Raw genomic sequence first — 14,338 nt, forward strand, 5'->3', positions numbered from 1 at the left:
ATGAGGGTGGGGAGTCTCGGCGGGCAGGTAACCGGCCGCCCAATCGCAAAGCCGCCCCGGGGACAGGTGGGGGCGGGGCCCGGGCGCGCCGCGCCAATCGGCCTCGGCGGCGGCGGCGCCCCGTCGCCCCCGCCCGGCGGGCTCGGAGGTGGGAGCGCGGCGCGCGCCGGCCCGGCCGGGGGGCGGGGCTACCTGACAGGAGCGGAGACACCCCCCGGCGGGGCTCGCGCGCCCCAACCGCCGCCGCACGCGGGGCCGCCCGGCGGCCGGGCCGTGAGGGGAGCGGAGAGGAGCGGGACGGGCCGGCGGCAGCAGCAGCCATGGCACTGGCGGCGCCGGAGACTCGCAAGTTCACGCGGGCGCTGAGCAAGCCCGGCACGGCGGCCGAGCTGCGGCAGAGCGTCTCGGAGGTGGTGCGCGGCTCCGTCCTGGTGGTGAGCGCGGCGCGGCACCGGTGGCTGAGGGCGGGGGGAGCCGCGGCGCGGCCTCGCGCGGCCGCCGGGAAAGAGCCGGGCGGCGGCCCCGGGGCGGGGACGGGGCCTCGGGTCCCTGCGGGGCGCGGGGGGGACCGCGGCCGCGGGAGGAGGCGCCGGCGGCGGCGGGGCCCGGCGGGCACGGCCGGACGCTGCCTTCCCGCCGGCTCTTCCCCGGGCAGAGCCGGAGGGGAGGGGGGCCGCCCGGTAACCCGCCGCCCGCCCCGCTCCTTCCCGTTGTTATTCTGTGCCTTTTGTTTCGCGAGGGACGGGGCTGCGTCCGAGGTGCGGACGGAGGCCTCCTGCCGTCCTCCACCTGCGGGACGGCTGCGGCTCGCACCTCGCCTTGCTCCGAGCGCTCCAGCGGCCGGGCGAATGGTGCGAAAGTCGTTCTTTCCGTCCTAACGCCGTCTGCGCGCCTTGCGATTAGAGCACTTCTGTCGTTTGTTGTTGTGTTTGGTGCCTCGCCTCGTGCGGAAGGATGGACGAGCGCTGGCAGGAACAGTGCTCGAGTGTGTGCCGGGCGTCCCTCCCGCCTGCGCCGCGCTCACTGCTGCGCGCTTTGCTGCATTGATTGAAGCTGAAGTGCTGAGTGTTTGTGCCGAGCGGGGCTGTGACACACGGGTACGGCTTCTGGCCTGCCTGCGCTCAGGTGGTGACGTCTCAGGCGGCCTCGCGAGGTTGGTCAGAGCTTCTGGTAAGGGTTCTTCTTCACGGTGTGCGTTTGCGCTCCGTGTGGTTCTGTTATCTCCCAGGGGGATGTTTCAGGAAGCTCTTAACCCGTGCGTCAGTAGAGAGATTTCGGTGTTGGGATTCCCCACGCTGGAAAGCTGTTCTGCCTTGTTTGCTTTTGGTCTTGTTAATGCCAAGTGTGGTCCTCCCTTCTCTATGCTGCTTGTCAGAACGTACGGCTTCTCCTCTCACGTGTACCGGTCTATGACAGGACTGCATGCTGCGGCTGCAATTTAAAGACATGCTTTATGAAAATGATGGCTCTGAAATTAAATTACTCTCTGTATAACTGTGGTTCGAGGACTATATAACACAAGCGCTAATAGGAGCAGTTCAGTGCCTGCCTGAGCCACAGCTTTCCGCAAGACGCCAGCATGTGTACGTGCACTGAACATCTACTTGACATTAACACTTCTCCAGGGATCAACTCTGTCCTGGAGAGATAGGAGTAAGGGAAGGGAGCGTGAAGGGGATTCAGGTATGAGGTTTGTCACAATAGAAGTAAAGTTGCTTTTGCAATAATCAGCAACCTTTTCCTGCCTTCCCTCCCCCAACAAAGCAGCCCTTTTGCCCCTATCCTTTGGATGTATTTTCCTGAGTTCACTTATAACTGATGTCATTGAGATGAGTTGGAAAACGTTTTCCTCGTTCTTTTATTTCCTCAACTCGATCAAATACGTAAAGTGATGTTATTCATTAATATTCAAAGTATTTTGGCCACAACAGATTATGAACCTTACAATTCTAAAGAGCTGAAAGAAGCGATGCGAAATGGAGTACTGGCTCAGTCTTACTTTGTAGAAGGTCTTCCCTCCCTGGTTTTGAAAGCAAAACTAATGACTTACCAATCAGGACTGCTTTGTGATCCTTTCTGTTAGCTTGGCACGCAAAGCCACATCCCCGTCTCTCTCAGCCTTGTGCTGAAGTTCACCCTCTTGTGCCAGCGATGTCTCCCCTGCTGTTACGTCCTCCCTACTATCACTCCCTTTACTTTATTACTGAACTCCTTTGTCCTCCTCACATGATGCTTAAATCCTGTAATAAAAGTCCAGTGATCCCAACTGTTCCTTTAGGAGTTAATTTTTGAATTTGCTGTCACTTTTTATAAAGCATTGTGATGTTTAGAGTGAAACTGTACTTCTTTGGAAAGGAGTTTAGGATAGTACCATTCTATACTTTGAAAGTATTAAAAATAAGAAATATTTACTTCTCTAAGTTGACTGGCTTCTGGGCTGACAGAGTCCCTGGGTTTTATTACCAGAGAAGTTTCTTAGGCTGATATGATAGACACGGGATTTTTATCAGCATTGAAGTAGTTGTAGAAGGTTCTGTTCAGATCTGTTGCTTTAAAGACCCACTTTTTTTTTTTTCTTTCCCTAATCTGCCTCAAAAGCTCTTTGACAGAGCACCCCCCAAGGATTTGCTGAACTGGGTTGTCTACAGAGCATTGCTCAGCATTGGTAACTGATGTGATCTTACTGTCATCACTTGGTTTGTGGACAAATTCCGAAGCTTTCCAATACTGAAAAAATACTGAAACTCTTTTCCCTTGGCTGGGCTTGCAGTGGGGGTTCTGGAGGTAGGAGGGAATGAGTTCAAGCTTGCAGTTCTTGGTGGATCATCTGCCCAGATGTATACAACTGAATATTGCTTCAGACCATACATCTCTGCAGCAGTGGATGTGCTGAGAAGTGACACAAGTCATGCCGTTATTATTTGCAGCAGAGGGCAGAAAAGAATTGCTAATACTTGTGAAGTTGTGTCGATTCTTTGGCTGTTTATTGTAGCTTCTAGTTAACAAGCCCATCCATCTTTACCATCAACGCAATACAATACAGTCCATCTTGCACTGTTTTAAATAAAAAGCATCTCCCATGTTTAAATGATGCTTATCAAGTAGCATTTCTAAAACATGCTTATCTTTTCTGCTCTATAAATGTCCCTAGAATCATATTCATGAAAGAGGATTGAAAACAGCATTATCAGTAGGACAGTATGATGTATCTTTGGAGCTGAATGTCAGTGAATTTCAGCCAACTGATAGACTAAATAGCCTGGCCCAATAGTAAGCACATGTGGTTGGCCAAGCTAGTTTTAATCACAGTGAAACAAACTATCTTGGCAGCTTTTGAGATCTCATTCGTTCTTTTTATTTGCTTTATTTTTCTGAACCAACAGGTGTGGTTTAGTTGGCACAGTTGCAAATGTTATGATTTGTCTTTCAACTTTTCATTGTCTATGGTACATGAGATATATATACTGATTGTTTGGATTCAGTTTTTGCTGTTTCTGCATGACACTAGCATGCTTGCCTAACATGATTTTCTTGTATATTGCCCCTATTTTGACTTCAGACTTATTTTGACTCACTCTGTGTGACTTCATGTTGGTGCCTTTGGCCATCCAAACACATTTATGTCTGGGGAGGAGGGCTATGAGGGTCGCAAGCCTGTTTTGAAAACCAGCAATCTTATCAAGAGCAGATTTGAATGCAGTGTTAGCCTCATGCAATACTGGCAGTGATCCCTTTAAGTGATAGTACGTTACCTAAAACATAGTAGAGAGATGGAAGTGTTGTACCTTATCCTGAATTAACCTCACATCTGAAGATGGGTGAACAAGCAACTAGGAGAATGGCATGCCGGGTTGGCTCTTCTTTTGCCATGTTAACAATAAAATGCCATTATCACGTATGCAGATAATTAAAAGATTTACGTGTACCAAATACCTTGGCAGATGTCGTTTCCTCTGTGTAAAAATCAGCATTGGACACACTGGAGATAGGGGAAAATGGTATGAAATCTAAGCGATCCCCAGATTATCTTCTGCAGTTGTCCTTTTTGACTTAAAGTAGGTTGGAGTGTTTGAAGGCTGAAATAGTCATTTTAGGGCTTAGTGTGTAACTTTAAGTACATGGTAGGGGTCTTAAGTTCTACAGGTCTTGCAGAAATTCAGCTTCTCAGATGTGGAGGAAAGTCGGTATATCATAAAAACAGTGCTTGGATCTCCAAAACAACACTTGAATCAACAATCAGAGGAGTTTGGCTGTTGTTTGATTGGTTGCTTTTTGTATTAAGGAGGCTTATGCTGCACCTGAACACAGTGTCAACTCTGTCTTTGCAATCCTGGTCAGTACTACATTATTACTATGCTTTAACACACTGCTTCTCCAAGAGCACTATTACTTGGAGGATTGTGCAGTATTCATTTTTGGCTTGGTATTTTTTGTCTGATTTGTGTATCCTTTCATGTGTCCTCTACACAGAGAGGGTCTGTGTGCTCTTCTGCAGTGTTTGCTCTGTGTGTGGTGAATGGAGTATTTGAAACCTCATCAATGGTGAGATTTTTAGCTGCTGTTGTATAGAAAGAAATAGTTCTCTCTTGCCCTCCAGTAAGCCAGCAACTGAGAAAGTGATATGTAATGCTGCAGGGATGCTGAGGTAGAGAGCAGGGACTGGAACAGTTGATGGATGCTGTGAAGGTGGAAACATGGATAAAGCTTTGAGCTTTCTATAAATGGAACGTGGAATTAAATACGTAACGATCTTGCAAGAAGTACATTGTTATGAATGGGTGGATGAAAGCAAAGAGATGAGAGCTGACACTAAGGATTTTCAAAGGAAAACAGTTGCTGCCAGTTGAGCATCATCCCAAGGCATCTCAGCCTGGAGGAGCTGGATGTGAATTGTAGTGCTTAGTTGGTATCTGAACTGTTGAACTTCAGGGTGGGGGAAGGGAGGGGAAGATGATGCTCAAACCTGAAGAGGTGGTTTTAGTTTATGGCGTGCACCACTTACGTTTCCTAAAGGAAATAAAAATGGGCAGAGTATGTGATCTTTGTGATAAATATGCTAGTCTTACTTCAGCAAAGTGCATGCGGAAACCTTTTGAATTGGATGCAAAACCCCAGTAATGGAATGGTTGTTTCTGGCAAGTCTGGTACTGCTAAGAGGACTTGTTGGGTACGAGACATTTTTGTGGTTGGGAAGACTCAGAGGCTGGGTTATAGCACTAAAGTTTCTATTAATAAATACCTTAAGACTTGCATAAATTCTAAATGTCAGTACGCTTGTTCAGAAAGAGATTGGGTGAGTGGGGGGGATTCTTGTATGAACAGGAATATATTTAACCCATTCAGCAGCAGTGGATCGTTCTTGTTAGCTTCATCTGATTTCTTTTCTTTTTTTTTTTTTCCTAGAGCTTTTCCTAGCCCAGAGATAGGGGTGATTGTTTGAAATAGGAGTAAATGCTTTAAAAACTATTGTTTCTAATACAGCAAGCGTCACATGTATGGTGGTGGTGGACTGAGCTATGGTTGCAACAGCTCATGCAGCACAGAATGCTGCAGGGTTTTCTTCTCCCCCTCCTATTAATGCCCTTAAAAGCCCAGACAAGATTATGTTTGTATCTCAGTAGCAGTGTAACTTCTCACACCTGAAGTGAAACTTGGGAATTCCACAACTCTGATTATTTTTCCCCATATTAAACATCTTATGCAATAAACTTTATATCCAGCTTAAAGCCACATGTTTGCTTATGCTGCATTGTGACCTATGCCAACGTTTCAATAAGGTCTGTAATTACCAGTTCTGAAAACTACACCTTTAATATCAACTGTTTATTGTTATTCCATAGGTGTCATTGCTCAAATTGCTGTTAAGTGTATATGGCTATTGAGGTGAGTGATCACTTGCCTCTGAGTAGTGCCTGAGATTAGACAGCCATCACACGTATGCACTTGTATGCAAAACTCAGCAAGTGGTGAATTTGACCATGTAACCTGACGTTGTATTTTTGAAGTAGATTTAAGACTGCAAAATTCACACATTTGCTTTAAAATTTATTAGTAACAAGGTACTGGTAACTCATTGAAGCTAATAAAGGGTATTGTTTTTCAGATAGCAGAAAGCTTGGGTGCATCGTTCTTCGAAATGCATTGCACGTGTTGCTCTTACTTTGAATTGCTTCAAGTAGTTGAGAGGGGGTTTGGTGCCAGTGGCTCACTATGGAGGAGATGATAGTGTCTCATCTTCATCACTGGGATCTAAGAAACTGAAATTTGTGATGGAGTTTGAAGAACTTACCTAATGTACTCAAGTTGAAAGTATAAAAAAAGTCCAGAAATCCCCCTTCCTTAGCTGGTATTTAGCTCTGGTTTTGAGGTCAAATGATGTCGAGTGCATTACTTGATGTGGGTACAGAAGGCAAAGCTTCATTTGAGAGAAGGAAAAGATAGATTCATTCCTCTTTGTCTCTCCACATTCCCCTTAGACCATCTGTGTCCATCAAAAGCATTAATTATGCAAGGCGTAAAATGCATAAAGCTGCATAAGTGATCTGTGGATTACACAATGCTCTCCTCATTGAAAGATTTTGGAAACAGCATAGCTAAAGATGAGAAGATACTCTAATTATTCTGAGCGTGTAAACTTATCTGAGACCTTCGTACAGAGGATAGGCAGGTATGTGGGGGAAGGTTTGCATTCTGTCTTACTCTGCAGGCACTGATGTATGTAGACGATTATGATTCTATGATTAAGTTTAAGATACTGTGAAATAATCTTAGGTATCGTGGGAGTGCTGTGGGCTTTGTTTTTGCCTGTAGAAGTACTTCAACTTATTCTGGTGAGAATGAAAGTGAGCGTGTATTAACTCAGAATAGAAATTTCCTGTGCTATTAAGACCAAAACAAACAAATGAAAAACAGTCTTAAGGGCCATGAAAACAATTTGTTTTACTTCATGTGTTAAATAATGACCAGAATTTCGTTGGTACAATGGACTCTGCTTTGGAAAAAGGTATATGAGGCGCCCAGAAGTCTTCAGAAAGTTGAGCAGAAGCTCTGAAGGGGATTTTTATGAAGAAAACCCGCTTGGAGAGCAAACATTTGGTACAAAGAAATCCAACATCTGTAGCAGATACTATTACTGCTTGTTGAAAGAACTACCAGCTTTGCTGGAGACACATTAAGAGAATAAAGAACTTAATCTGACTGCAGGGGTGGGGAATGGGATTCTTTGTTGGTGTAAAGATGAGCTAGTGCATCTGGTAGAGCACTGTGTCATCCGCTCCCCTCTGACTGATGATTCAGGTATGAAAGGAGGAATGGGGAATTAAGATTATTGTCTTGTGCATTCTGCTGCTGTCTCCAAAGATTGCTTCCTGTCCTGGAAACTCTGGCAGTTAAAATGGGAAAAACTGGAAAGACGTGACTCAGGACCTTGGTTGGAAACTTTGTGGATCTCACACCTCAGACTGGTGAGACTAACGTGGCCCTGCTTGGGCAGGATTTGGAGCAGGTGACTTCAGGCAGCCTGTTCCAACTTCAGCCATCTCACATCTCTGTTCTGTAAGCTTGTGCTTTATTTCAGGTGGTGCTTTCAACCTGGAGCTACCGATGGGTATCCAGAGCAAAAAGAAGGCAGCAAGAAAGATAACTCCAGGGGTGCTTGGGGGAGCGATGCCGTTCTTCTCTCACACTTTTGTGTACTCAGTCTAAGATGTTAGATTGCTTTTTAAGAACAAATTAACCTTAGCTCTGCATCCCAAGGAAGCAAGCAAATTGCAGACTGATTCAGACTGGTGTATGTGGTGGTGTCAGTGTGTATCCGAACCTCAGCTGGAATTCTACTTCCCAGACGCTGGGCCCAGGCCAGCCTTTGGTTTGGGGCCTTCTCCGAAGGGGGAAAAAAAAGCCATTCATGTTCCACGACCAACTGGAATTTCTTTCTGCTCACCATCAGAAGGGCAGGATATCAAGTGTTTTCAGAGGGAAATTTGTTATTTAGCCCCTTGAATGTTGTTGTGTTCAAAAAGAGCAGTTCTGGATAATTTTGCTATCTGAGACAACATTGTCGATACCAGTAGTTCAAGAAATGTCAACTTCATAATTATGTGAAAATCAAGGAAAAATAGTTTACATTTTTTTCTCTTTTTTTTTCTTCTCCAGGCTTGGTAGTATTCTGGAAGAGTTTCTTCTGATAATCTTAGGAAAGAATACTAGAAAATAAAAAGCATGAGATAAAAACACCAATAATACTGACACCCCATTCTTCCAAAGGTTTGAAACCCTCAGGGATCAAGTTTGTGCATAAACAATGTTACAGTCCCTACCAGCTGAAATTAAATAGTCCCTTTTGTAGTTTCTTCTACTAAGAAACATAGTTATTCACACAGTGGGAGTATTGAGTGACTTGACATGGAGTTGTTGGAGGAGGGCCACAAAGATAATCAGAGGGCTGGAGCACGTCCCCTGTGAGGACAGGCTGAGAGAGCTGGGGCTCTTCAGCCTGGAGAAGAGAAGGCTGTGAGGAGATCTTATAGTGGCCTTCCAGTACCTGAAGGGGCCTACAGGAATGCTGGGGACGGACTTTTTTTAAGGGCAGGTAATGACAGGACAAGGAGAAATGGCTTTAAAGTGGAAGAGAGTAGATATAGACTAGATATTAGGAAGAAATTCTTTACTGTGAGGGTGGTGAGGCACTGGAACAGGTTGCCCAGTGAGGCTGTGGATGCCCCCTCCATGGAGCATTCAAGGCCAGGCTGGATGGGGCTGTGAGCAACCTGGTCTAGAGGGAGGTGTCCCTGCCTATAGCAGAGCGTTTGGAACTAGGTGATGTTACAGATCCCTTCCATCCCAAACCATTCTATGACATAGAATTTACCGAATAACCAAAATATATTTAAAAAACCTTAAAGATTTAAGGTTAGTTGCAACAAAACTGAGGAGGAGTAATGGTGATTCCGAGCAGCTAGAATACAGGAAGGCCTGTAATATAGAGCCATCGCTTAAATAAATAATCCTTAGCTGCTGCTTTGTGTACTTGTGGTTGCTTTTTGATACTGAGCTGTAGCTGTGGACTTCAAAAGAGATAGCATGGTGACAGATGCTGCTCTAGCTTTGGAAATTTGAGTCACAGGCTAAACTGCTTTTACTACATTCGGGTGCTCTGTGGTTGGGAAAGAGTTATTTTGTGAATTCAGAGTAGTTTATGTTTTTACTGCTATAAAGTTAATCCTCCAACAAGGAGTGACTACATGTTATACTGAGAACAGGTAATGCTTTCGTATTATTAAGTAGGGAAAGAATTTCAATATCCATTTACATCAGTGTGTAATGTAATATCTTACAATTTGTGTGTTATCAGAGGTGAAATCCTAAGTGTAGTTGATTTCAGGGGCCTAGGATTCAATGCATGTGAATATGTAGAAATGTAAGTTGTCTGCTTGTGCATACAGAGCCTGTGCTCATGTGTTCATGTTAAGTTCTTTACTTTGAGGGTGGTGAGGTGCTGGCACAGGCTGCCCAGGGAGGCTGTGGATGCCCCATCCCTGCAGGTGTTCAAGGCCAGGTTGGATGGGGACCTGGGCAGCCTGGTCTTGTATTAAATGGGGAGGTTGGTGGCCCTGCCTATGGCAGAGGGATTGGAGATTTGTGATCCTTGAGGTCCCTTCCAACCCGGGCCATTCTGTGGTTCTGTGATGTGCTTGTGTTTTGACACGTGCTCCAAAGGAAGAGTTCAGTGGGAGGAAAGGATAGTGAGATAGCTCTTGGTCTCATTTAACAGATTTGTGAAGAAATTTGAAGCTAAATGGGAATACTAGCATTGTAGGCTTAAAGCAAAGTAATTTAAAAAGGCTGTGTTTTTGAAATGTTTGAAAGGTACTCATCCAATTTCCAGTTTGAAGGCATTGCCAGTGCCCCGGTGCAGTGATGCTAAGTGGTGCTTCCAACCTCATTTTGTTAAGCACATTTGCACCTTCTTGCACTGATTGGCACTAATATTTTTGCAACTGATTCAGTAGGTGATTTAGCTGAAAGTTGTCGTATGTTTGCCATTAAGAATGTTCAAGGAGGCTTCACTCTTAGTGTTTGCTAGTCCACAGGGGATCTTGAGTCCTTGTTGAGTCTCTGACTTGAACCAGTCTAAAAAGAGCATTCGGGTTAATGAAGAGACGACACACTTCATAATTGTTTGGAGGGTGCTGTTCTAGTTTCCTTCAAAATTCTCCTGGGAGTCTTGCTTGCCAGGCCTGTTATTGCCATGGAGTTATCTGTCTGGTATTGTGCATGGCCTCAGGCGGCCCAAGGACACTGTTTATGAACTTCTTCCTGGCCGTAGCATAGAGCATGATCCAGAAAGCTTTCCCTTGTGAAATGTGAGGTTTCTAATAAGGAAGAGAAGAATTCTCACTGTGTACAGTCTGACTGGTAAATTTCAAGGGCCAGTACTTCCAGCAGAGTTTCTGGCAGCTAATGATATGCTGGAGGGAACTTGGAACTTGTTCCTTAATAAACCAGTAACAAAGGAAAGGAGAATAACCTGAATCTGAATAACCTTTGTAGGGGGAATAAAAGTGTATGTGAGCTCTGAGTTTCTGATACTCTTCCCTGAACGCAGTACGATTGTTCAGAAACTGGGCTATAACTATTTTTTCTAGTCTGCTGTATTCTGACTGTACTTCAGTATGGTTTCATCAGTATTCCTGAAAATAATATCCTATCAATAGTGACACGTTCTGCACTTGATTATAAGAAGTGTATGTTGTGGCTATCACGTCAGTTGTTTAAAGAGCCCGGAGTAAAAAGGTCAACTTGAGAAAGCTGGAAGTTTTGTAACCACTAGATGGAGTCATGTGAGCATATTTCGTACCAGAATCCTATGCTACCGTTTGAAACATAAAACAGTCAAAGGAGCTATAGGTGCCTTATGTCTCATGCTTACTAATGGAAGTTCATTTGCTCAGTGTAGTCTAACTTGGGCAACTTCCTGAAGTTCTCTGGGTTATTCTTAGTATGGCTGCCCTCAAGATATACTTGAGTTAAGTGTGAACTTAAGGTGTGTGCCTTACTGGTTACTCCCCATGCTCACTTCTGGATGAGAATGTGTTATTACGTGTCTAGAATGGACTTGTGAGAAGGCTGACCTTTCTGCAGCTCTCAGTTATGCAACATGAAAGTACTTGCTATGGCATTTGGTGTTTTGTAATTAGTGGGGTTTTAAATGCGCGTATCTCTCCATCAGCACATATGTGATACTGTGTATGCAAGATGCAAATCTCTGAATTAGCATTCCATGGGTTGCATCATTTAGGCTTCCTTCCCCTTTGCCCAGATATAAAAAAAGGCATAATAGGTATAAACATTCCCTTGTATGTAGATTAAAATCAACTTATGAGCTGGCTACGACAAGCTTCCATGGCTAATGCTCCAGTCTTCATAAGCCTTATTTTTGACTTTCTGACGCATCGTAGCGATGACAAACTTGCTTCTGGTCTTCAGCTGGGTCATACAGTTAGGGTTTCTAATGTTACAGTAGCTTTTTTCATTTCTCTTTGATGTGTATCTCTTCTTAGGGCCTTGCTGAGCGTGCGGATTCTCATTCAAAATTACATACTATTGTCAAGATTATCTCCTGGAGGAAGCATAGCTGGCCTTCTTCTCAAGTACACAATTCTCTTGGATCTTTTCTCTGTTTCAGTGGTTGGTGTGTGGTGACCTGATACAGTGCCAAGGAATCATGCGAGGGCACAAACTGAAGGACAAATGTGAGTTACTTGGTCCAATTCCCTGCTCAAAGTAGGTCTGGTTGCTTAGAGACTATGCCAGCCTAGTTATACTATCCGCATGGGGAGATTGACTATTCTCATGGTTAAAAATATATATACACATCAAAAACTCCTTGTATATAAATTAAATGTTGCATGCATTATATCTTGCCGTGTGACTGCCACCAAGAAGAGCCTGGTTCCATTCTCTCTTAACCTTCCTGTTAGGTGGTGGTAGTGATAAGGTCTCCTTTGAGCATTTGCTTCAGGCAGAATTATCCAAGATCTCAGCAGTCCGTTTATCAGGAACCAAAACCTGCATTTTCTTCTCCTCTAGGAACATACTGGTAAATAGGAACTGTTGTTTATTCTTCTCCCTCTTGCAGGGCTTGTGGATCTCAGTTCTTTCCTGCAGCTTTATCCGACAAAAACCAGTTCCTTGGGCTGGATACACTATTATCTGGTTATTAAGGCACTCCAAAGGCGCACCATAACCGGTGTTTGTTTTAACCCTTCTGGGCTGAGGTGGCTTTGGGCCCACTTTTGTAGCATTCTGAGCTGATCCACAGACAGCTGCCAGATGGAAGGAAGGTAGTGCTCCACCTACAGATGCTGTCAGGTTTTGTGAAGAGCTGAGTTCAGTCAGTATGTGTTAAAATCAGTAAGGAACCAGATGCTCACTGTTGTCAAGATGGCATCAGTTTGGGTATGTTAAGTGTCAAGGACAATTTCTTTGGTAAAATTTTATGTACTTGAAATGTTTTAAGGGATTAATCGTATTTTTGTGCCTTAAATGCCTGGGTGCTTGAATCTTGACTGAATTACAAGGCCATATCTGCAGGAGAATGTGTCTTTGTGAAATACTTTCCTATAACGGTGGCATGTCTGAAGGCAGAATGTTGGTATTGTTTTGTGGTAGCATACTTGATGGGAAGCTCTCCTTAGTTTCATTTCTATCTAGTTACACCTAATAAACTCTTGTTACTGAGATGATTTTAAATCAATTCAAGTAGCTTTTCCTTAAAGACTTCTATCTTTGTAGGGTGCCAACCAGCATCAAACTGAAACTTGCAAGCACTAGTTAAAATGGCCTGATTTCTGGCATGTGTTTACTTTTTACCTATGAGATTCTGCTTGCTGGAACTCACCTGGTTGTTGTAGGGCTGCTTAATATTTTGAAGCCCTGCGGTATTGTAGTGAAAAGTGATCATTAGGCGTTTGCTATAGTAAGGGGATGACTGGTGGTTAGGCTTTTAAAGTAATTGTGGAACATCTGTTAAGCAGCTCCAGACAATTATGTTGGAGAGTGGCTAGAGCTTCTTCTGTATTACCTGCCCATGTCTTAGAAGGACATGTCCTTCTGAAGAACCAACTTGGAGCAGCTGTTTCATCTTTTTAACTTCAGGGGTCTTGTAGCACAGTCAGTACTGGTTCACTACACTGCATGGCAAGGAGAAGCTTGTTGCATCCCATATAAACCAGGCAGTCTAATCTAGGAATGACATTGGCAACATGTGCTAATTTGAATAACTCTGGAAATCTGTATGCAGGCCTTTTTTTCCCAAAGAGCAATAACATTAGTCATGTCCCCTCTCCACAGCCCTCATTTCCTTCCCTCCTAAGGGAGAAAGGTCTTCTCATAAACCAGGTGCAGCTAAAGGCAGTTGGCAATGTCCAGCTTGCTGCTCATACCACAAACAATACTATCTTGTTCATCTGTTTTCTTTGTTTTGTTTACTTTTTAACCATTGGATTAAAATGTTTGGCTACCTCAGGCTGTCCCTTAGCTTTCATCTCTTGGTAGAGAAAGTTCTGTTTGAGTTTGACCCTCACAAGAATTTTTCCATCATCCTGGTTTCACTTTGAGATGTAATTCTGTTAATGGATAGTATCGCAGTTGTGTCACATTACTGTCTGCACGTTCACTGCTTGGTGCAGCGTGGGGTGCTCATCACAGTTGCAGGAATTTCCGTTGTAAAGCTGGGAATCTCCATTTTGCTCCACAATAGTGGCATAGGAAAAGGTCAGCTTGTTGGCACTCTGCTTTATGTATTCACATTTCTCACAGTATTAATATTTAAGCACCTGGTAACGCTCCTCCTCAATCTGGATTCTTCCCATCCCTTACAACCTTATATTTACCTGCCTTTCAGGCTCAATTTGGAATGCTTGTTATGTCGTTGTTATCACCACTGTATTGATCCGAGTCAGTTTCAGCTGCCTTTTCTAAAATACTGTAGGAACATGATGCTAAATTTATTCACGATGCAGTTAGAATTAAATTTGCTCTTTATCAGTGTTGAATGAGAGCGCCTCCTGAGGCCTCATCCAACCTGTGTCATTCTGTGATTCTGTCATCTTGTTTGCCTTCCTCAATGAACTCTCTTTGCCTTTGTGTGTTTCCACATCCGACGTGGTGCTTTAAAAGTGAGGCCATTTTCTCACCATTTGAAAGAACTGTCTGATGCACAATAACTGCTGTAAAATGAGTAGAATTTGTGCTAAATACTTCATCCTCACCTTCTTTTTCCTCTGCCCGAAACGACTCCTTATTGACAAACTGCTGTAACACAATTTATACTTCT

General features: G+C 44.2%; 1 protein-coding gene across 6 annotated transcripts in view; it reads left to right on the plus strand.

Annotated features, from left to right (window-relative positions):
* The first annotated feature begins 239 nt into the window (after positions 1-239).
* Positions 240-14,338, plus strand: part of DOCK9 (dedicator of cytokinesis 9) — a 118,937-nt gene continuing 104,838 nt past the window's right edge. For 4 of the 6 annotated variants that reach the window (XM_015274823.4, XM_015274828.4, XM_015274839.4 and 1 more), the window contains exon 1: positions 240-434. In XM_015274823.4, coding sequence (XP_015130309.2) covers positions 321-434 — 114 coding nt within the window. In that variant the 5' untranslated portion in view covers positions 240-320. Of the gene's footprint in view, positions 1,171-14,338 lie in introns of all 6 variants that reach the window. The other 2 variants (XM_046914120.1, XM_046914131.1) reach the window with 2 other exon arrangements.

The sequence above is a fragment of the Gallus gallus genome, chromosome 1 (assembly GCF_016699485.2).
Source record: "Gallus gallus isolate bGalGal1 chromosome 1, bGalGal1.mat.broiler.GRCg7b, whole genome shotgun sequence".
Classification (NCBI taxonomy): domain Eukaryota; kingdom Metazoa; phylum Chordata; class Aves; order Galliformes; family Phasianidae; genus Gallus; species Gallus gallus.